The 24,555-nt window shown below is 36.0% G+C and overlaps 1 protein-coding gene and 1 long non-coding RNA gene across 2 annotated transcripts in view; both read right to left on the bottom strand.

The window, feature by feature from the left end:
- Positions 1-1,271: 1,271 nt before the first annotated feature.
- The window catches only part of LOC140748594 (uncharacterized), a 76,377-nt gene continuing 53,093 nt past the window's right edge, over positions 1,272-24,555 (bottom strand). The window contains exon 2 of the long non-coding RNA XR_012102957.1: positions 1,272-1,353. This is a non-coding gene — a long non-coding RNA (uncharacterized LOC140748594). The remainder of the gene's footprint in view (positions 1,354-24,555) is intronic.
- On the bottom strand, positions 3,021-9,583 carry LOC140748808 (uncharacterized). The gene is made up of 6 exons (XM_073081723.1): positions 9,356-9,583; positions 8,893-9,102; positions 7,795-7,936; positions 7,296-7,367; positions 6,878-6,940; positions 3,021-6,629 (listed from the first exon to the last, which is right to left on the bottom strand). The coding sequence occupies exons 2-6, from the start codon at positions 9,091-9,093 to the stop codon at positions 6,382-6,384; spliced, it is 726 nt and encodes a 241-aa protein (XP_072937824.1). The 5' UTR covers positions 9,094-9,102; positions 9,356-9,583; the 3' UTR covers positions 3,021-6,381.

The raw sequence follows: 24,555 nt of genomic DNA, 5'->3' as shown, positions 1-24,555 counted from the left end.
ACTAATTTTTATTCATTTTATTATTTTTAACAATACTTAGTTATACGACACAACAATAAATGGCGTTGGGGTGATGATGGTAAAATAAAATAAATATATTAAAATATGTTTTATGGTTCTTATTTGTATTAACCTATTATAATACCAGTCATGGTAGTAAACGGATTGTAAAAATTTTCGACCGTCTTTCTAGTAAGGTGTAACAGTTAGATCGAAAAATGCCAAAAATACCGGTTTGTTGTATGGAGACCCCCATTAATATTCAACGTTATTTTATTTTTAGTATTTGTTGTTATAGCTCTGTAAAAATTTCATGTGTCTATCTATTACGGTTCCGGATATATAGCCCTGTGACAGACGGACAGACAGCGAAGTCTTAGTAATAGGGTTCCGTTTTTACCTTTACGGGACCCTAAAAATACTTAATACAGACTGTTACCACCATAGATATCGTCAGTAGGATAATATATCTATGGTTACCATAATCGTCGTATCACATTATCTATGTACAATAACTACCAGCCTATTGTAGCCTAATAGCATTAACACTTTAATATTAAAATCCTCTATCGATAAATGCCATACGAACCTATATTCAAAATAGTCACTCTATAGTTATTTCCTTATTACATTCGTAATACATACATTATCCTAACCACCTCGTTGACAGTAATAAGGACCGTTTCAAGTCTATTCCTATCAATAATAAATTTTAAAATTCTCTAAAATTACTTTGCCTATGTAAGAAAGCATGTCATAATAATCAAAGAATGAATTGAAATATAATAAAATTATACGCTTGTCTGTATTCAACGCAAAATAGGGGTTTGTCACATAATAGAGCGAAATTAGGGTTTAAATAATTAAAAAGACAGTATATTGATTGTGCTACGCCGCCATGTTGTGATTTTATAATGACATAACAGGGTTGACAATTGTAGCAACTTAAAAATTTAAATTAAACTAGGGTTGACAAATGCACAGAAACTGGTAGGTATTTTTTTTATGTAAGTAAGGGTAAGGTGGCTAGATCTTTCAAGGGCAACTGTATTCGCTACTACAATAAAATGCCCGACCACATTTTGAATCTCACAGAAAAAAAATCAAACATGTCGTTATACGCTATGTAAAAAAACGTACTATAAACTAAGTGATTATTTGACTGACAAAACGGTGTGGTCTGAATTAGCTCCAACTCCACATGTACCATTACGTTAATTTGACATTGTAAAAAAACATTTTTTTTTAAAAGATGTGTGTTATGGAGTTTCTTTCGCCGCTTCTTCTCCATAACGAAACACCTTGTGAAGTGGTGGTAGTTGTATTGACATTCAAAAGTGTTCTGTAAAGATCCTATTTTATTTAATAAATCAAAAAATTATATAATAAAAAAAAATGATTTGATTTTATTTGATTTATCTGTTACTCTGACACATAGATATTAATAATTACACACACGCCATCTATAATCAGTAACCTTGAAAATATTTGAATTTTATTTATTTTAAGTAGGTATATGAAAGTTACAACATTTTAAATATTTTTTAAATATGATGCACAGGAAATCCACGAGAATGTGGAGCAGGCTTAACAATTTCCTGTTTTTCCTTAGGAGTGTGTTATGTGTTATGTAGCAACAAAAATATATTTCGAAGTAAGCAAGTGACATTCATTGTTCTCTAAAATATATATCATAGTAGGTTTAAGAAATACGTACATTATTGTCTAACGGAATAGGTAAATACCTACTTACCTGTCCGTACACCCTGTTATTACGCACTAAATATTTAAGACTACCGTACTTTAATACAATTGTGTAATTTTCCACTAGCTTCCATCGAGTACTTATCGTAAATAAAGAAATACTTAGATACTTACCTCGTTCTCGATGGCACATGCAGTAGATAATAAATTTATTAGTGATTAAATGACTTGATGTCTATGTTGTACGTGAAAACAATATTAATAGACTATTTTTCCATTTTTCTTTATGATTATGACATCATCTTAGTCCCTACGAGTTGGGACACATCTGTGATCGGCGTTAGGTCGTATTTCTGCCTAATAACAGCAGTGTTAGGCGCTGCTGTGTTCCGTTTTGAAGGGTGTGGTAAGGGAGACATACTTTTCCGAGGCGTTCCAGCTTAGTCCTCAAGGGTAGCGGCGCATCTGTGGTCTACCTCAGGTAGGAATATCTAATACTATCTGGGGTTGATTACAGATGTCCATGGGCGGCAGTAGCCACTTACCATCAGATGGACTGCATGCTCATCTGCTACTCCTATATTATAAAAAAAGGTTAGGTTAGATTATATATCTACGAGGGGCAGTAGCCATTTACCATCAGGTGGACTGCATACTCGTTTGGTACTCCAATCTTATAAAAAAGCAAATATCCTCAACCTTGTAAATATCGTGTTAAGACCTTAACCTTTTTTTATTTTTACTTTTTTATTTTTTTTTCGAGGGGGAAACCTTCAAAAGGTACCCGGTGCCGTAGCGACACGGGGTTATGTGGGACTTTTACCGCACTAAAACCCCCCCGGTGACCATCCTCGGCGCTGCGTAGAGGACTCCGGGATCTCCAAAGGAACGAAATCGTCTCAGCGCACTGAGTGCAGCGCACGCAGGTGAGTTTGTATCGCCACACCGTCTGATGTATACATCGGAATGCGACCACACACACCGCTGTCCTTCCCGGGCTCGCTAGCCAAGCGGTTCGAGCTCCTACTCTTGCCGCCCGCAACCCCGAAAGCCCCTTTTAGTCGCCTCTTATGACAGGCAGGGGTTACCGTAGTCTATTCTGTGGGTCTACCGCGTAACGTAATTGCTTTCGCTATAGCTTTAGTTTATGACGTCATTTTGTAATTTCGTACCGTCTATGAAACACTATGACAGTTCTAAGTACTAATCAAAGCGATAGCAAAACCGAAAACAAATGACCGAATGAAATGGTTTGAAATGCTTGGATTTGACAGATAATTCGGTACCGGCTAATTTTTCAAGATGGCCGCCCTAGCTTTCGATGAAAGCCATCAACGCAATACGAACTGTCACCAAAGCTGTTGGAGATCTCTCACAGCTTTGAACAAATATTAAGTCATTTGTACTAATATTTTATTCAGAATTATTGCCATTTATACGTTTTCATATCATAATAGACGTGTGTTCTGTGTATACTGCTTGTTTTGTTTTTTTTTGCAATTTTTTCAGGGTTTCGTGGAGTGGAGAAATGGCGCGAATGCTGTTGCTGGTAGAGGCAGAGGAGGAACGGCTTAGGACAATGCTGAAGCTGCGTAGGAGACAACTGCGGGATGCGAGCCAACCCATGCTGCTGCCAGAGCGGACGTTCATTGAAACGTTCCGCTTGACGAAGAACAACTTCATCACTCTTTGCGAGGACTTAGTGCCTTTGTTGAGCACTCCGCAAAGAAGTACTGCAATTAAGCCAGAGTTGAAGGTATTTAGCAATCAATTTATACTCAACGAGTAATTCCGAAACTACTAGGTATTAACTTATACTCGAAAAGTGATTCCCAAACTACTAGGAAGGTCCCTAATATTTATAGTTAATTACATCCCTACTTTTATGCCTTTCTATTCTTGCAGATTCTTGCTGCATTGCAATTCTATGCCAGTGGGTCCTACCAACGGAATGTTGGTAATGACTTCAGTTTGGGACTGTCACAGACATCTGTGTCTGATTCTCTGGCAGAAGTGACGGAAGTCCTTAATGATCCCCACATCATTAAGAAATATATCCACTTCCCAAGAACTGCAGAAGAACGCAACGCTACTGCAAGAAGGTACCTACCATCATTTATTATTTGTTAAATTTGCTTTCCTACCTTATTTGTTAATAAAAAATCTCATCTACTGTGTTCATGTTGCAGATTCAATGACCAATTTGGTTTTCCCGGCATTCTGGGTTGCATCGATGGCACCCATGTGTCAATAATTCGTCCGAGAGAATACGAGGAAGCATATTTCAATAGAAAGTTGTACCATTCCCTTAATGTGATGATGGTAATAAAACTACTATACCTACCTAATACCTACTATATAAAGTCAATAAGAGAAATACAGTCATAAAAATAATTATCTACTTGCTAGTATACTTTAAAACTGTTGTACATAGATAGTTCATATAATAAATAAATTAGTTAGTTATTGTTAGGGGTTTTTTACCTATTTGTTTATGTTTTCAGATATGTGATGCGGACTTACGCATCTTGCATGTTGATGCATCATTGGGTGGAGCAAGTCATGACTCACATGTGTGGAACGTGAGCAGTGTTAAAATAGGCATGCAAAGACTGCATGAGATAGGTCAAACCTTTTGGTTCTTGGGTAAGTAGCAACTTGAAGCAATCTATTTGTATATAAATTATGTTAATGCCATCTAAAAAGGATGAATTACCTCAATGAAGAAACACTATGTTCTTGTAGTAGACGTAATTTTTCAATTATAAGCTTGATCCACTGGCCACTATACTTAGTACCTATGTACCATCACATTCCTTTTTTAACCTTATGCACATAGACATAAAAGTGAAAAGTGGATCACATAAAAGAATGTGTTACATCATAAGTTTTTTATTTTGAATGTCCTTAAACTTGTTTGATTTACAGGTGATTCTGGGTATGCTCAACGTCCTTGGATGATGACGCCCATTTTGAATGCCCAGCCTGGAAGTCCGGAAGAGCATTATACCAACGTGCATGTACGGACTAGGAATGTAGTGGAGAGGTGCTTCGGGGTTTTAAAAACACGATTTCGTTGTTTGCTGGCCCATCGGACGATGCACTACACACCAGAAAAGGCCGGGAAAATTGTAAATGCGTGTGTGGTGCTGCACAATCTCATCAATTGTGCAAACATAGAGGTCGATGAGGAAGTGATGCGCCAGGATCGCGCGCTTCAGCCTCAACATGTGCTATTCCGCCCGCTGACATCTTCCGGCCGCGGTATGTGTCCAGTGAGGCAGGCAGTTGTGGACAGACTGCACAATTCTCGCGTACGCAACAGTTGAAGAGGTACCAATTCATTACAGAATACTTGCTTGTTGCATTCATCTTTGATGCGTAGATGGTATGCCCATGTTTTTAAATTTCAGATTGTTTGAAAATATTTCAAAACACACTTGGTTACCTTTGTTCTACCAAAGTGATTTTGGTATCAATCTGCAGTCACACATAATGCCTTAAGGAGAGGAAATCTAGCGACGCTGATGCTAGATACAAACCTAGCAGCAGTGTCGCCAGGCTTATTACATTATTTTACTAGGTCATAATTCATTTAATTGGAAAGACTTAAAATTTATGATTTTTTTTCAGCCGAAGAATACTCCCAGGGATTACAGCGAGCCTGCAACTGGACGACAAGATTAGGTACTATAAGTTTAGGTATTTTGTTATTGTACATCATTCATTTTTGTATCATTCGGTAATAATAATAATTTAGTACATAAGTTTGTTCTGACTGTATTTAAATTATACTTTTTGGTTTAAGTTTATATTGTTATTGTACATCATTCATTTTTGTATCATTCGGTAATAATAATAATTTAGTACATAAGTTTGTTCTGACTGTATTTAAATTATACTTTTTGGTTTAAGTTTATATTGTTATTGTACATCATTCATTTTTGTATTGAGCATTCATTTTTGTATTGAGCACGAGTTTTAATTGTAAAGAATTTGACGCAAATAAATAAAAAATTTAATTAAATCAAAATATTATATTTATTTTTATTTTACATACGTATTTTATTTTACATATTATATTTATTTTACATACGTGTGTATGTTACATAATTATGTACATTCATAATGTACCGGTCTTTATAATCTACATATTCATTTATTGTAAATAGGTCTTTTATAGACGCTTTTACACGTCAGATTTTTACATTTTTTATACTAGATGAAGATATATATAATATACCTAACTAACAATGAAACATCTAGTGCAAAAAATCTGTAATTTTCGATTGTTTTCAAATAGTAAAAAAGACAAAATATATTTTAACTAAGCAACGCTTAAAACTTGTTTATAAGTAAGGAGGAAAGTTAAAAATTTTATGTACACACCGATTTTGTTGATTATAATACATATAAATGTATAAGTCAAAGTCAAATATTTTTATTTCAAATAGGCCAAATTAACTGGCACATTTAAAATGTCATAAGCTAGGTGCATGTTCCAAAACAAAATCCTATGGAGAACATGGAAGAAACTCCATGGATATATTTTTCCTTTTCTCCTTTTTTTATGTTTGATTTTACAGTAGGATGTAATTAGAGATGTGAGGACAATGTAGGTTAATGCATAAGGCGTCACATAACAGTATATTTAACAAAATCGGTATGTACATAAAATTAAAGTAGTTCGGCAATGCCCTTGAGCGTGTCGAGAATGTCGTGTCGCCACCTCTGTTCGTCTTCGAAACGGCGCTCCTCTAGAGCCAGCCGCCGCTCCTCGAACTTCTGATTTTGTTCGAAGCGGCGCTCCTCTAGAGCCAGCCGCCGCTCCTCCAACGCGACCCGCCGCTTCTCCAACTCGAGCCGCTCTCGGTCATCGGCGCCCCGACGGTTTTCGAGGTCAAGGACCCAACGCGGTGGAGGCACTTTAACAAATAAAATTAAGTGCTCACATTGCTGCAAAGATTTTCCGAATGAATGATTTACAAATCATGCAACATCAACATGCATGATGATTTTGAAAAGAATTGTTTGCAAAAGTTTTTGCGGATCGTTTTTTACTGAACGATAAGCGCCCCATAAAAATATTTGTTCCGTGCGGGAATTGAACCCGCGTTGCCCAACAAAGAAGAATAATCGCTGCGCTAAGCGTGCTGACAAACGTTAGTTTTACCTTGTGTCCTTGACGGCTCAGCATGACCGTCATCTTCGTCGCTGAAGACATGTTTCCTTTTTTCTGAAACAAAAATATTGATGAATACTTTATTCTTTGTTCAAGTAATTATATTGTTTTAAAAATTCCTCTCTATGGCATAATGACATTTCAATAGTTGATCATATATGTAACAAAGAGATCACGGAAGAATGAGAACATGGAAGGATTTTAAGGAATATGAGAATGAGGTCAAGGTATATAATAACATGTACTCAGATGACATGAAGTTTGCTTATGCAGTGGCTACACTTCATAGTGCTAAACCAAGGAATTTTGGCGCTAGTGTCGAAAATTGTGGGCACTTTAAACGGAACTAGTTTAATGGTTTAGTGCGCTAATTATAGGAAATGTAGCTGCTCTTTTAAAAATAACTTACTAGGTCGTTTGCGGGCGCTTGGGATTGGAGATGGCTCAAGCTCCGGCTCTGTCTCCATTTGAATTTCACTTTCTAAAAACATTAAAGATTTATATATTAATGTCTATTTTAGTAGCATGATAAAAGATGAAATTATAATGTATGAGTAACTACTGTACATATTTAGGTATGTTGGCGGTCGGCATTCTTTTCATAGCTTTTTTTTAATTAATGTTTATTTTGAATTATTCTATTTTATGTTCTTTAATAAAAAAAACCTTACAAGAATACAAAAAGTGCCAGTCTAAATTGTTTCCTTGCTATACCCACAATGCTCAACCTCCATCATCAACAAGGTATCTACAAATTATTATTAGCTAAATTGCCCAACCAATAACAGTCAAAAAAATTAAACTCATGTTTCTTTGAAAAAGTTGTTTGTTATTAGAATATGTATAAGCATTTTACTCTTATTACCTATAAATTATTCTTAATAATGTAAATTATGTCACCTACATACCAAATGGAATAGAGTGGCTGCCAACAATGGGGCTCCCTGATTCCAGGGGCAGCACTATCACCCGTGATTGTGGTGGTGGTGGTGGTGGTGGTGTTGATGATGGTGGTGGTGGTGGTGATGGCAGTAGCACATCATCACCCATCTGATAAAACAAAATGTTATTAGTTTTCCATCTATGTGTAAGAGTTTAATTTCATTGCACAGCAATCATTATAGTAGGTAGGGTAACCTACTGTTTTGGCTTATTGGGTTAGTACAGTCATAGAGTATGTTTTGATTTTACATATTATTAAGTAGCAGTAAATGGTACTGATAATTTAATAAAATTATAATTATGATTGTATAATAATATCATAATACCTACCTAGAAAGCTAAATAGTAGTTAAAAAGTAGATATCTATTATCTACTTAATATTAAATAAAACATTCCACCCCCAAATCTTAGCTAAGAACACATTTGATAAAGTCCCTTATCAAACAAAACAATGTAAATTAAAATGGTTTAACTACTTAGGAGCTAGGTGCAACAAAAACAGACAGACATACACACTTATAATATCCAAAAATATACTAATATAATCACTTAATTTGCAAGGATAAAAATCATAAGAAATAATAAAGAGGAAATAACAAAATATAAAACATACATCAAAGGGGATACTCACATTCTCAATGCCTGTGACATTTTGCACCTCGATTATGCATAGGATCCGCTCCTCTATTGGTGTCAAAATGCCACATGGCGGGCCCCCCCCAGTACCACCACCATGCTGGCGAATTGCTGCCCCTTTCTTCTTGACCTTACACTTGAGGTCACCCCAGTACTAAAGTGCAAAGCAACGCAACACAAAAGTTAGTTTGAGCACTTAATAGGTAAGTTAATCCATAACCCTCCTCCAATGTTAATAAGTAATTTAATTAATCACTCAGGCAATAACACAAACAGCATAAAACAAAATGCTAATAAGAAAGTAAGTATCTTATCATATTCAATAACTCATGCAATAGCACAAACACAACACAAAAACAAAATGATTTAACAACAAACAAGTACCTAACCTATCATATGTTATCAATTAAGGTTCATAAATACTCACTTGTCGCCACTCTTTTGCACTTTTGGTGCATCCCTCCGGCATAGCGTTTAGCCGGGAGGCCAATTCGTCCCACAGGGCACCGGCTCGCTGCTTACCCTGTGGGGTATTTAAAAAAGCCCCTCGGGCTACCAGTGGGTTGGACTGCATCCAACCCACCAAACACGCCAGCTGCCCCTGCGCTATTTTTCTATTTGCGGGCATTTTTGACCTCTGAAACACATTACAGAAAACTAAATAATTATAGTGGAAGCTCTCTCTAGCTTATTTAAAGGGATATTATGTGTACTTAATATAATGATTCCCCTCATTTGTAGTGTTTGGCGGGAAACACGGCTCGGCGACACAATAACTTCGAAAAAGCACAAATCGTACAAGCACCATAGGTAGGAACCTATGGTGCTTGTGCACAGAACACCAAAGAATAACTTTTCACATAGGGACAATTAATAAAAAGAGTACTTACGTATGAAATTACGAATTGATTACACAACGTATGAAATTCAAATTGTGACACAATGATCAAAGAACCAAAGGCCACGGCCACCGCTAATTTGTTGACACTGACAGGACGCGTTTAGTTTTCAATGGCTTAATAAAAAAGGCAATTATTTTGCTTTTTAAAATTCAGAAGTGTGATATAATATAATAATTTAACATAGTAACTAAAAAATTACAACTATTTTCATAAAATTAAGTATTTTTAATTAATAAAATAAAAACCGTAAATCGTAATCAACTAGCATTAACCAAACGCAGTTGCCAGACTTATTTCGTTCATTTTCATTCAATAAAGCGAAAGCTATAGCTATTGCAAAAGTGCGGCGATCATAGCCGGTCGCTCAAAATGAAAGCTATAGCAAGTGCTTCGCTTTAGCTTTCATCAAAGCTATAGCTATAGCGTTGAGATAGGCGGTAGACCCACTGGTCCCGGAACTACAAACACAAATACCTTAATCTATCTACCTACCAACTACATATTTAAACTTCACAGGTCTTTGAAATATATTTTATGAAAGTTCAGCGTTCAATAATTTTCTATGCACATAACGTCTTAATATCTGTGTCTGGTGCATTCCTCCATCTCTAAGTATAAATGGCCGAATTTCAGACCAGTAAACACAGCTTACATATTTACCTACTCTGAACGCAACCATTAAAAATACAGAACACTTAAACATGATTTATAATCTAGAAAACCATCGCTTAACAAGTCCGATTCGTGAATCAAAAGGAAAAATAGAGAACTAATGATTGATGCTTCTCTCTTTACTATCGAACCACCCTGAGGTAACGTCGTATATAATCACCCGTTGTATTCACTTGATTGATTTACCTCAAAACAACTGCATTTTATTTTAACCCACCATAACTAAATTCAAGCGATTTTCAACCTCAATATTATGTGCGTTAAAATGAACGCATCCGTATAAAACTTTTACCGCGCGAAAAATACAAATGGCGGCATTTAGGTCCGTAAACTCGGGTTTAACAGATTGATTGATAGAAGTGATTTTTGATTTCGTTGAATAGTTGAATTCTTTGGATTGTGCGATAAATCTTTTTTATATTTTGTAATTAAAGGATGGCTTATAGTTTTCGATGCATTAGGAAATTCTTTTATTATGTGTAAGGTACGTTAAATTTATATCAGCATTTTTTTTGTTTATATCTCAGTTCTATAGTTCATATGATAGCCTATTTGGTAGCTCATTTAATTTAAAATTTCTTTTCCGTTTTTTAGTGGTCTGACATTTAGAAAATGTATGATTGTGGTTGAATTATGACCACTGGACAGTAGGTAGTGCTGAATAGATACCTAAATCAAACTTTGCACATGTCAAAGATCCATTTTCCTGTGACGTGAGTGCCATAGAAACATACATAGACGAAAAAACAGCACTGAGATCCAGAAAATTATTCTAAATTACTCATTTAGGTATCTATCTGGCCGGTGATCGAACCTGGTCCTCCATGCGAATCAATTGGTATAGTTACCGCTGCGCTACACAGATCATAATAACTTTATGAATAAACTGGTTTTAAGATCTCAAAAACTAAAATTAACTACCACGTATCTACACTCCGTAGAAATGTATAAGTATGTAATGTAATAAACTAAAATGAACTATCATGTTCACTCGGTAATATACAAGTGTAGTTAGCGCCAAACTGCAAGTCCGCTCTGAAGTTGTTGCGAGCAGATGTCATATAATTTGCTATGGCGACGCGATTCATTTCTATATTCAGAGCGGACTAGCAGTTTAACGCGGACTATACCTATCTATACTAATATTATAAAGAGGAAAACTTTGTTTGTTTGTTTGTTTGTTTGTAATGAATAGGCTCAAAAACTACTGGACCGATTTTAAAAATTCTTTCACTATTCGAAAGCTTCATTATCTACGAGTAACATAGGCTATATTTTATATGAAATATATTTGATAAATAAATTTTGAGGCGGTACAAAGTTTGCCGGGTTTGCTAGTGTAATATAAGACCAATATATTAAAATGTATCTAAGATACACACGTGCACCAATAGCGAGCCCGGGGCAGGTCACGACCGGTGCCATATTTGAAATGTTGCCTCGGTTCAGCGATTTGGTATTTCGCGTGAAGTATATTATGTATCTCTGCTATGATTTTAAATGTCTGTTTTTAAGTAAGTTCTCAGAAGGAATGCTTCGTGGAAGATTGCATTGAAAAATGGAAGAAGGAAAAATTTGTTTATTTTGTAAAACATAAAAAAATACAATGGCTTGTATTAAATTATTATCTATCTATATAGTCTACCTACTTGATTAGTTACAGGCTCTCCAGAGGCTTATTAAATTTATATTTTCAGCAGAATTTCTGAGAAGGGATACTTCACGGAAGATTGAATTCAAAGAAAGAAGAAAAAAATGGGCGAAGGAAAATAGTTTCTTTTGCAAAATGTGAGGAAATTAAATTGTTTAATCTTAAATTTATCTGTTTAGCTATCTTGATGTATAAAATAATTTAACAAGTATGTAATAATATAGTTATTATTGAAGCATAACTTACAATTGCGGTTCAACCCTTTGTGGTTTTACCCCGGCGGCACCACGACACACCTATTTTGACCAATAACAGCAGTAACAGCGCTGCTGTGTTCCGCTTTGAAGTGGTACGGCAGACATAGGTACTTATCCGAGGCGTTTCAACTTAGTTCTCAAGGATAGCAACACGTCTGTGGTCTAAAATCTGTACCTGTAGGAACTTAATATTACATGGAGTTCACCATCAGGTGGACTACATGGTCGTTTCCTACTTCTATTTTTTTTTCGAAAATCTATATCTTGCCATCTACTGTTACATTTGAAACTTTACTTGATTTTCTATGTAAGCCTTTCACACTTCAAACCAGAACACAGCAGCTTCACAATGTAGCTTCAAGCAGAAATATGTGTAGCGGTGGTGCCTACACATTTTTAAAACTAAGAGATTTTTAACATCAAATAATTTTTACACGAGAATTAAACTGAGAAAGTAAGTGTGTCTTACTCATTTATAAGCATCACGAAACATTATTTCTACAAGATTCAGAAGCAAAAACTGGTTGTATAATACTCTATTTTAATATTTATAGTGTAATTAATTTAAACCTCACATTTTGCACTGTTGCGACGAAGAAAAATGACTTTACATCAATAAAATTAGCATCGTAATACAGTTTTGTAATGCATGACTTTATCGGAGCATATATATTTATTGGGGATGCATAATTAATAAGTAATATAGGCAAGTGATGAAAAATAAAGTTACTAGCTGACCCGGCAAACCCTTATCACTTAGGGGTATGAAAAATAGATAGCCGATTCTCAGACCTACTGAATATGCATATAAAATTTGGTGAAAGTCGGTAAAGGCGTTTCGGAGGAATACGGTAACTAACATTGTGACACAAGAATTTTATATATAAGACGAGCTTTTGCCCGCGACTTCGCTCGCGTTACGAAGTAATATTTTCATCCCCTATTTTATTCCCTTGGGGGTAGAATTGATCAAAATCCTTTCTTAGCGGATGCCTACGTCATAACATCTACTTGCATGCCAAATTTCAGCCCGATCCGTCCAGTGGTTTGGGCTGTGCGTTGATAGATCACTATGTTAGTCAGTCACCTTTGAGTTATATATATTTAGATATTGAATTTTGCAAATTAATGTTTTACGGTCGATGAGTATCTGTAACCAACTCCATATAGAACAGGGTCTAGCTGAAGCCGATCACAGACACGGTGCCACTTCTGAGGACTAAAATGGTCGCCTAATATGTAAGTCAGTTGATATCTACGATCCTTGCCTATTATTCTCGGAATACATGACATGGGGCTCTCCAAAAAAGGTGGAAAAAAAGCTCTCCAACAAAGCCGGCGATGCATTGGTGACTCTAGTGTTGCAAATATCCATAGGCGACGGTGACTGCTTTCCATCAAGTAGCTTCTGCCTCATCGTTTAGGCATAAATAAAAAAAAAAACACTAGAAATGGGTGTTGTGGTGGTATATTCCGCCGTAAAACTGCTAGTCCGCTCTGAATATAGAAATGAATCGCGTCCCATTGCAAATTGTATGACTACAGCTGCTCGCATAAACTTCAGAGCGGACTAGCAGTTTGGCGCGGACTATATCTCTCCATTACAAATATACCGGTTCTTCACTAAATGTTTAAAACTCAGATTATTTAGACCACCGAGTTTATAGCTACGAGTAGCGAGAATTTATACCTACCACTTAAGTAGTACTTGTTACAAACAAAAAGTTTTTTTTAGAATACTATATGAAAGTACCTAGCTATTACTCAAAACAAACTTTCACATCTTAAAACAGTAGATTATAATTATAAACAATAAACCAATTAATTACTGGATTACAAACATTAATTATGAAGAAGTTATAATTAAAAATGAATTTTAACGCAATTGCTCATTACATAGACAATGGTTGCTTTCGGGAGTTGACTTTTTATTTTGAAGACTTATTCTACATAAAGGTTTTCAAAATCGAAAATTTAGTGAGTAAATAAGTTGTGTATCAATGCAGACATACTGTTTTTTTTTGCTTAATTTAATGCACCGGTTATCAATCGTACTATCAAGACCAATCAAATCGAACGAAACGAACCACACCATATTTTAAAATTAATTTTTAAGCTACAGCCGTTGCGAATGGAATAGATGTTTTTGGACAGTTCGAAATAGGACAACGAAAATTGCCGCCCCGGGTGTGAGTAAAATTTTGCCGCCCAAGAAATGAGACAATGGAAAAGGTATTTAAGACGAATATAAAATTTTGCCGCCCCATAAAATGTGCGGCATGCCGGAATCTAAGCTGAGGATATTCTTGAGTTCAGTACTAAAACTAAACCAAAACTCCTCTTTTCCGTATGACTTTGCTCAAATATTCTTAGTAGAATGATTCTCTTGTAGCATGAGCATAAAAACTTAGCCTGAAGCTAAAGATTCATTAGAAATGGTAGCCGTAACCGCCTCTAGTAGTTAATAAATATTATTATAATGGCCGCTCTTCATACACGTCATCTCGTGGAATCGTGGGATATGCCACTTAAACTGTCTCTTAGACGAAGCTTAAAAAGCTCACGAGCTTACGAGAGTTAGACCACCTAGTAAGTACCAGGATTCTGGGTTCAATTCCCGATGAGACACTAGTTTTGATGCTGTCTAAAGTAGTTCTACACTAGGACTTAGGAATCTTAGGATTAAAGCAGTGGGTTTTGGGTTCGATCCCAGGTAAAGTTATCTTATCACGCTGAACGGTTTCTTAAATCATAAATTTTTTGAACGTGAAAGAACCCTTCGTGGTTGTTTTCCGGAGGCACCACCGTCACACCTATTTTGGCCTCATAATAGCGGTGTACCTTTGCTGTGTTTTGATTTAAATTTTAAAGGATGTGGTACTTTTCGAGGCGCTCTAACATAGTCTTAGTAGCCGACCTCAAGTAGAATTCTAATCTTATTTGGGATTGATTACAGATCTCCATGGGCGGAAGTAACAACTGACCATCAGATGGACTGAATATTAATTGTGATGAAGTTATGATTCCGTCATCATTATTTTTAAAGAAGCTACTTCTTCTACTTACATAAAATTCTCTTTACCAGAATACAGCAGCGCTACATTGCTATTATAAGGCAGAAATAGGTGTGACGGTGATGCCACGAAAGATTCTATCATCTACTAATCTTTAGTTCAAATCGTAAAGTATTTACGAATAAGTTAAAAAGAGTCAAAAATGCTGCACATTACTCATATTTATGTAATACTGACAATATAATTTCTTAATACATAAGAAGGTATTATTAGGTATTTTTTGAAGTCTAAATTTTTCACAATCCTAAAATAACATGCATTTGACTCGCTTTCTCCGAGTCGGTTAGTAGGGTGTTCATAAGTTTGGTTATTTTTAGGACACAAGATTTTTTTTTGTATGTAATATTTGTTTATAATAAAAGAATAGTAGACGAGCATGCAGTCCATCTGATGGTAAGTGTCAGCTACCAAGGACATCTGTAATCAACCTCCGATATGATTAGATTTCTACCAGAGGTTGGTCACAGATGCGCCGCTCTTTCAGACGTGTCAAAGAAGAACGTCAAGATGATTTCTTCAAAAAAATTTTGCGCTGTTTTAACAAATGATCACTTGCGAAAGCAAGTTTAATACGCACTTAATTTTTAACCGACTTCAAAAAGGAGGTGGTTCTCAATTCGGCTGGTATATATTTTTTTATGTATGTACACGAATTACTCCGCCGTTAGTCGACCGATTTTAATAATTCGTTTTTTTTACCTATAGAAGTGAATGCATTGTAAACAATTAAAGACTCTATCTGTTGCGGTTCAAAAGATAAACTGAAAAGTGCCAAAATATCAAAATTCTTGTATGATACCCTTTATTTTACTTAGAAGTAGGTTTTTATTATTAGTTCTATTTTACGCAATTTTATACAAATACTTTTTTAAAGAGATACTACCTGAAAAATGTTAAGGGTGACCTACCCTTATCACTTAGGGGTATCAAAAATAGATAGTAGCCGATTCTCAGACCTACTGAATATGCATATAAAATTTGGTGAAAATTAGTAAAGCCGTTTCGGAGTACGGTAACTCACATACACGAGAATTTTATATATAAGATTTAGAATACGGGATCCTACACTGATCGCAATAAGGGAAACATTTTTTTAAATTTCGATATCTATTTAAAAAAACAAAATCAACTTATTCACTGCACTGGTCGTAATAAGGAAATTTGCAATTTTTTTGATTGAGTTTATCTTTTTGAAAGTCGAATAAAACCCACCTTTTCGTCTAAAGTACCCACCCTACAACCTACGAGTATACATTCACCCCATACATCACACGCGCGTGAGAACTACAGGAATCGAATCCCCTATAATCAACCAATCGGTGCACCGCAATTAGTACGGACGGACGTACATACACCTATATATATCAATACTGACAATTATACGAATGAGAAGCAAGTACTTATATATATATAGGTACTGAGTAGTAGCTAAGTCAAAACCCAGAACATATTTTAGTTAATAATATACGAGTAGCAGACGAGCATGCATGCACCCCAGATAGGATTAGATTGCTACCTGAGGTCGGTTACAGATGCGCCGCTGCCGAGGACTAAGCTGGAACGCCTCGGAAAAGTATGTCTCCTTTACCATACCCTTCAAAGAGAACACAGTAGCGCTTGACACTGCTGTTATAAGGCAGTTATAGGTGCCACTGGAGAGAACCATAAAGGTTTCTACCTTCAAATTTGTAATAATCATTCTAAGATTTACCGTTCTATGCTCTACCATCTTTAAATACGTACACGTAACAATTTAAACATAAACAGCCTCTAGTCTTCCACATTGAAGGAAGGAGGTTGAAGGTGGTAGAAGCCTTTGTGGTTCGACTCCGGCGGCATCACCGCCACACCTATTTCTACCTAATATCAGCAGTGATAGCTCAACGCATAGCGCAGCGCTGCTGTGTTCCGTTTTGAAGGGTGTGGTAAGGGAGACAGGCTTTTCCGTAGCGTTCCAGCTTAGTCCTCAGGGGTGGCGGCGCATCTGTGGCCGACCTTAGGTAGGAATATCTAATCCTATCTGGGGTTGATTACAGATGTCCATGGGCGGCAGTAGCCACTTACACAGGTGGACTGCATGCTCGTCTGCTACTCCTATATTATATAAAAAATCTTTCTATATGTCTTCTAAATAATGTCATAGCTAATAAAGGACATACAGTTACTTAATATAAGAATAGATTTACAGACATAGTCGGGGGCGATAACTAGTAATACCTACTTAGTATAAAGTATACAAGGCACCTATTAATTTCCCTCGACCATACATTAGTTTTTCACATTATCAATTTCCATTAGGTATTTCTAACTTACCCTCCGTTTAAAAGAAATAAGGCTCCACTTAACCAAATGAATGATTCCTTAGAGAATATTCCACTAGATTTTTAATGTTGAAAAATTAGTGTTGTCTACTTATGGTTTATTCGTGTCTATTTGTAGTAATATAGTTACGTGAATACTATGTTAGGCACTAACGTTCCAAGTTAGTCTTCAGAGGTTGCAACAAGGCGAACTTAGAACCCAAACATGCTATGCAAATTTTTGGAAGTAGGTAATGTGCGTTATAGAAATTAATTATCACTTGCTATAACGATGAAAGAAAACATCGTTTGGATACCTATATACCTAAGACTTCAAAAAAGTTCTTAAACATGAGTTAAATTTACCAATTAGCACTTGGTCAGCGCGTCGGACTGTGGCCTAAACCCACCTGATAGAGGCTCGAGCCCAGCAGTTGGCGAGTGTCATGCACAATGGCGCAAAACCTGACACTCTGAAGGAAGATAAAAGCCCAACAGGCTTTTTTTATAATATAGGAGTAGCAGACGAGCATGCAGTCCACCTGATGGTAAGTGGCTACTGCCGCCCATTGAGATCTGTAATCAACCCCAGATAGGATTAGTTATTCCTAGATGAGGTTAGCCTCAGATGCGCCGCTACCCCTGAGGACTATGCTAGCACGCCTCCGAAAAGTATGTCTCCCTTACCACACTCTTCAAACCAGAACACAGCAGCGCTTAATTTTGCTGTGATGAGGCAGAAATGTGTGGCGGTGGTGCCGTCGGACTCGAACCACAAAGAGTAGGTACTAGATTGTTTAAAAATCCCCTTTTTAAGGTTTGTCAAACAACAAAACTGTTTTGTTAAAAACAAAAGTGTTAAATGCAACGCATTTTCCTGTATTCCTTAGACATAAAACCATTAAGTGGAATAACCACAACCTATTATTTCCTAGTCAAGAATTCTATCAAATTACTACCCGTCAACTGACCATTTAGTGATTTTGAAGTTGGAAAAATGTTCAGTTGCCATCAATAATACACGTTCAAAGTTCTTTGTAGCATTTGATTTGAAAGTAAGGCGCTGGAGGCCTTAATTGTGCCTATTAAATAGATTCGACGTATTATTGTTCTTTTTAATAAATTTTAATTTGAAATAGTGTCTACATTTGCAATAATTATTTGATTAATTTATAAATTATCAGGAACTGTTTTTTTTTTATAATTATACCTAAACGATGAGGCAGACGGGCTACCTGATGGAAAGCAGTCACCGTCGTAGGGACATTTGCAACACCAGAGGAGTCGCCAATGCATTGCCGGCTTTGGAGGAGAGCTGTTTTTACACCTTTTTTGAAGAGCCCCATGTCTTAGCGCTCCGGGAATACCTCAGGAGGAAAATCATTCCACATCTTGCACGTCCGTGGCTCTGTTTAATTGTATAATGCTTTAATTAATAAATTTCTTAATTTATTTATGTGTATTTCCTACCTAATTAACTCATCTCTTTACGTGTATTATCGCCTATTTATTATTGATTCAATCTATATTTTAAAAAAAAAAAAAAAATTCTGATCTATTTGTAACATTAAAATAAATAAACTAAAGAACAATGTATAGTATAATATATGTATAATCTCTGTTTAATTTTATTAATTTTAAGCCATAGATCACCGCGCTGAATATGTGTGGGTTAACATTCATTTTTTTTATTTCATGTTTCATGGTTGGATTTTTTGAAAAAAAAAAACTCAAATTTAAACATTTCTGAAACTTTAATCTTTTTACTACCTACAATAGAAAAATGTTAACTACTTAAAAGGTATTACATAAATATGATCATTTACATAATCTTATATAAAATTTTCGTGACACAATGTTAGTTACCGTAATCTTCCGAAACAGCTTTACCGATTTTCACCAAATTTTAAATGCATAGGTACTCAGTAGCTCTGAGAATCGGCTACTATCTATTTTTCATACCCCTAAGTGATAAGGGTTGTTCATCCTTAACATTTTTTTATTTATATGGCAACACAACGTTTGCCACCCGGCAGCTAGTAATAAATAATATTAATTATTTTCTACGTCTAAACTTAATATTTTTTTTAAAACGAACTCAAGTCTAAGGTCAATAAAATCAAAGCTAGCGAAAACAGAAGACTCTACCAAGTCTCTAAAGAATTGTAAAACAAGAAATAAATTGTAGTACCTACCGCACAATCAGCAATTTACTGCGCCGAGAGGTCAGTCGACTTTTCCTTTTTTTAGCTGTTCCTAGGTTCGGATTTATTTATTTTTGAAACAAAAAGAGCTGTTGAAACTCCGCAATATTCAAGTACAAGAATCTGAGCGTGGTTGAGAGACTAAGTTGGAACGCTTCACATTCCATTTGTATTAATTTCAACCTTTCTAATGAATTTGATTTCAAACACAAGTTTTGATGTGAAACATCTATAGCCGCACGTAAAACCGATTTCTGGCGTGGCGACGCATGCCGTGGCGTCGCCACGCTATACGATGGTATATATATACAGTCTATATGCAGTAGTGTGTACGGTGTGGCGACGTGCCGCCATGCGCAAAAATCGTAATATTTTATTTTATCATTATGACATATTTAGTTCCTATCACAATATGTTCTTTTCTGCATATTACTTTTACAAAATAATGTCGATGTTTCACATCTGCCAGGCGTCCCGTGACGGCTCACATTGTTTTTTTTTTTAATATTAGAGTATCACAAGAGCTTGCAATCCATCTGATGAACTTCACTTAAGATTAGATTCCTACCTGAGGTCGGCCACGGATACGTTGCTATCCTTGAGGACTAAGTTAGAACTACTTGGATAAGTATGTTTCCCTTCAAACCGGAACACAACAGCACTTAACACTACTGTTAATAGACAGAAATAGGTGTGGCGGTGGTGCCGCCGGAGTCGGACCACAAAGGGTTCTACCATCTTCAAAAAAAAAATATGAGCCGTCACGGGACGCCTGGCAGATGTGAAACATCGACATTATTTTGTAAAAGTAATATGCAGAAAATAACATATTGTGATAGGAACTAAATACATATGTCATAATGATAAATTTTCAAGTAAAACACAGGTTATGTTTACTGTAGTAAACAACACTGTGTACACTACGGAGTATACACTATAGGTATTCGAGCTCAGTGTAGCGAGAAAGATGGCTTAACGCCAGATCGAGTGGGAGAGAATCGCACAGTCGATTGCACATGGCGACGCGTCGCCACACCGTACACACTACTGCATATAGACTGTATATATATACCATCATATAGCGTGGCGACGCGTCGCCATGGCATGCGTCGCCACGACAGAAATCGGTTTTACGTGCGGCTATAGATGTTTCACATCAAAAGTATATCTCCCTGATACACTTGAAAGCTGAACACAGAAACTTAACACTGCTGTTACTATGCAGAAATAAATATAAGATGGCCTTCGGATGCTACAAAGGTTTCATTCTGAAAGGAGACCCAGCGGGATACCAGATATGAACCCAGGATTGAACCCGAGACCCTATCATTACACCACTAACACATAAAGTACACAAACTAACGCACTTACAATACATCATGCAATAATAACATTATCTACTACGATAAATCAAGTCCGCTTGTAAGTTATGAAGGTCTCGGGTTCGATTCCACACGTAATCGCTCCCCCGAGCCCTGAATTAGCTCCAATTAACTGCACATTTCGACAAAACCCTCAAATTCACGTTTTTTATTTGGAAACCTTTCTACATTTGAAAATTGCTCCGATTTTTCTCTTTTTGTACCGTTTTTGGGTGAATATTTCTTGGGTTATTTTTGAAGGGTTGTAGATGCTTAGTTTAAAAACAATATATACTTTATTTAAATACCTAAATACATTTAATAATAATATTTCTTTCACGTTGGCGGAAAAAACAAGTAAAAAAAGAATGTTACAAAACTTATCTATTTTATAAATATTGTGATAGTTAGTTAATGGCTATTCGATACTAGATGGCGTTGATTGCTACACCTAAACTCTCGTAATTATGATTCCTAATATAGTACATTTTTAAACAAACATTAACTGTACGTATTTAAATTGACGTCTTTACTTTTACTATAAGTATTGAGATTGAATATTACTATTCAGTGTTAATAATGCTACCGAGAGATTCTGGTATTTATTTATATTTCATTTTTTAGAACTATTGTAAAACTTGGGACTCTACATTCAGAAGGTGATACAACTTTTTGTCTATGAGATGGCAAGCTATACGGCCGCTATTTTTGACTTAAAACAGTGAAATTAAAAGTTAAATTAACAATAAGCCTTCATCATGTGTCTCAGTAAAAATGGAATAATGTTGCGTATAAAATAAGTAATTATAACGAATAATTTTGAATTCGGCCTCTTACATTATGTCTAAAATTCTATTCCCAGGTACCCTCTGATTTCTTGAAGTTATATGTGTTATCAATACGTTAATATTATGATTTGTTAATAGTTTGATTTGTAAATTGAGTCTACTAATCCCCACTTGGTCAGTTTTAGTCTAAAGTCTCACTCTAAGAGGATACTAACTCAGGGACCCATACTCAGTATGGACAAAAATGGGTTAAATATTCGCGTGAAATAAATATATAATTTGCAACCAAGGCCACTAAATCACAGGTATGTTGTACATATACCTACATCTTTCAACAACAGCACATTCGCGTGACTGCATCAAATTATATAATTTTATTTGTTTCAACTTTTCTTTATCTCGCTGTAACCGTCGCCTTCACGAATGAGGTTTTCCCAGAGTTTAGAAATAATATACAAAAGTGTGGGATTTGTTTTGTGTAAACTTTAAATTGCAGTGATAGCCTAGTGGTAAAGGGTGTGGTAAGGGAGACATACTTACCTCAGTTAAGAATCAATTCGCATCTAGGTTTGATTAGAGAGACTGCATGCTCGTCTGCTACACCTATATTATAAAAAACTAAATGATTAAATTAGGTATATCTAATACTATCTGGGATTGATTACTCATGTAAATGGGTAGCAGTAGCCTTACCATCAGGTGGACAGCATGCTCGTCTGCAACTTTTATATTATAAAAAAATGAACCTATCATATATTTTAGGCTGTTCGCTTAAGAAGTAAGCGAACAGCCTAAAATATATGAAAAATAAAAAAAAAATGAAGCAGGATTTGAACCCAGGCCTTCCGAAGTGCGCAGTCTAAAATATCAGCGTTTATATATCACACATTATATACTCAAGTTTCTCAGAAGACCGCTTGCCCCTCGCGTGAGTGACTCCAATTATGTTGAAGAACCTCCAGTTTATTTGTTTGTACATTTCTTTAAATGCCTTTGTTATAGTTTTATATTTAAACATTCAGATTTGTGAATTTAGTTTTTATGTACATGTGTACTGATTTCTTAACTAAGTTTAAAAAAATATTATTATTATTTTTATAATATAGGAGTAGCAGACGAGCATGCAGTCCACCTGATGGTAAGTGGCTACTGCCGCCCATGGACATGTGTAATCAACCCCAGATAGGATTACATATTCCTACATGAGATCGCCCACAGATGCGCCGCTACCCCTGAGGACTAAGCTGGAACGCCTCGGAAAAGTCTGTCTCCCTTACCACACCCTTCAAAACGGAACACAGCAGCGCCTAACACTGCTGTTATTAGGTAGAAATCGGTGTGGCGGTGGTGCCGCCGGAGTCAAACCACAAAGGGTTCTACCACTTCAAAAACTATAAGTAATATGTATTTTTTTTTTTCAAGTGTTGTTTCACTTAAATTATTTCGTATCAATAACTTGAAGTTGATTATCAGGTATAAGTTCTGACATAGATCACATGTGATGGTGAAGGAAAATATCGCGAGGAAACGTTTAGGAGATCTCATCAACTCAAAGGTATGTGCAGTCTACAAACCCACAATTGGCGAATGTTTTGGACTACTCAACCCTTCGCAATTTGAAAGAAGATCCTTGAAATGGGAAAATAATTGATTGACGACGGTATCAATTAAACCCTCTTTCCCTCAATAATATACAGTTCTTGGGAGAAGCTGCATAACATATCACACGATCATCTTAGTCCTCAAGAGTAGTAACTTATCTATGATTGGTTTCAGGTAAAACCCAATTCTATATGGAGTTGGTTCCAGATGTCCATACGCCTGTGACTTACCACTAAGCGTACTGCATTTTTTTATTGTTTAACCTAACGATTAGGCAGACGTGCTACCTGATAGAAAGTAGTCAACGCCGCCTATGGACATGCAACACCAGGGGAGTCACCAATGCATCGCCGGCTTTGTATGAGAGCTCTTTTTGCACCTTTATTGAAGAGCCCCATGTCATAGCGCTCCGGCAATACCTTAGAAGTTCATTCTACATCTTACACGTTCGCGGCCAGAATTTATTATTTTTTGCATTTATTATTTCAATCTTATTAAAGAATCCTTTAAAATGCACTTGCTGGGCGGAGCTGCGTAACATAAAGGATCTAAGGATCGAAAATCGAAAATCTATCAGTTTCTAGATCAATACGTATGGTTCTTAATTATACACCAATACGGCCCATAATTACAAGGTGTATTGAAGAAAAAAATAAAATTTATTGCCCCGAGAGGCTCTTTGATTGATCGGTGATGAATCGCGTGGTTGGGAGCTGTGGAGTCGTGTTCCTACTATTTTTTATTTAAATAATAAATTAACGGAATTTGAACATAGTGCGGATTATAACATAATTAAAACTGAACGGTTACAGTTATTAAACAATTTGAACAATTGTCAAGAACTGACAATACACGATCTATTAATTTTATCCTATTTATTATCGTTATTTTGGTCAGGACCGTCAGTATTAACAGAACAGATACCTGATACCCAAATTCATGATTCAGATGTCTGTCTGGCCTAAGATCAAACCTGGAACCTGTTCCGTCAGAACGGTTTAGAGAGCGCTCCTCCAAGCGAGTCGCCATGTTTACCATCAGAAGGACTGCGTGTTTTTTTGCTACTTATATTATAAAAAAAACTTTATATAATATAAGAGTAGCAGACGAGCATGCAGTCCACCTGATGGTAAATGGCTACTGCCGCCCATGGACATCTGTAATCAACCCCAGGTAGGATTAAATATTCCTACCTGAGGTCGGACACAGATGCGCCGCTATCCCTAAGGACTAAGCTGGAACGCCTCGAAAAAATATGTTTCTCTTACACCGTCCTTCT

Source organism: Epargyreus clarus, unplaced genomic scaffold (assembly GCF_041222505.1).
Source record: "Epargyreus clarus isolate Ecla_fem2 unplaced genomic scaffold, WU_Ecla_fem_2.2 ptg000016l, whole genome shotgun sequence".
Taxonomy (NCBI): Eukaryota; Metazoa; Arthropoda; class Insecta; order Lepidoptera; family Hesperiidae; genus Epargyreus; species Epargyreus clarus.
The sequence above is the reverse complement of the archived record's forward strand: the minus strand, read 5'-3'. Positions and strand labels throughout refer to the sequence as shown.

What these genes read in the sequence shown, in the direction of transcription:
- LOC140748808 (XM_073081723.1), bottom strand. Translation starts at nt 9,093, where the DNA reads ATGCCCGCAAATAGAAAAATAGCGCAGGGGCAGCTGGCGTGTTTGGTG. An exon ending in GTGCAAAAGAGTGGCGACAA is followed by an intron (nt 7,937 to 8,892) that starts GTGAGTATTTAT and finishes TTGTTTTATCAG; the next exon opens with ATGGGTGATGATGTGCTACT. An exon ending in TGAGCCGTCAAGGACACAAG is followed by an intron (nt 6,630 to 6,877) that starts GTAAAACTAACG and finishes TATTTGTTAAAG; the next exon opens with TGCCTCCACCGCGTTGGGTC.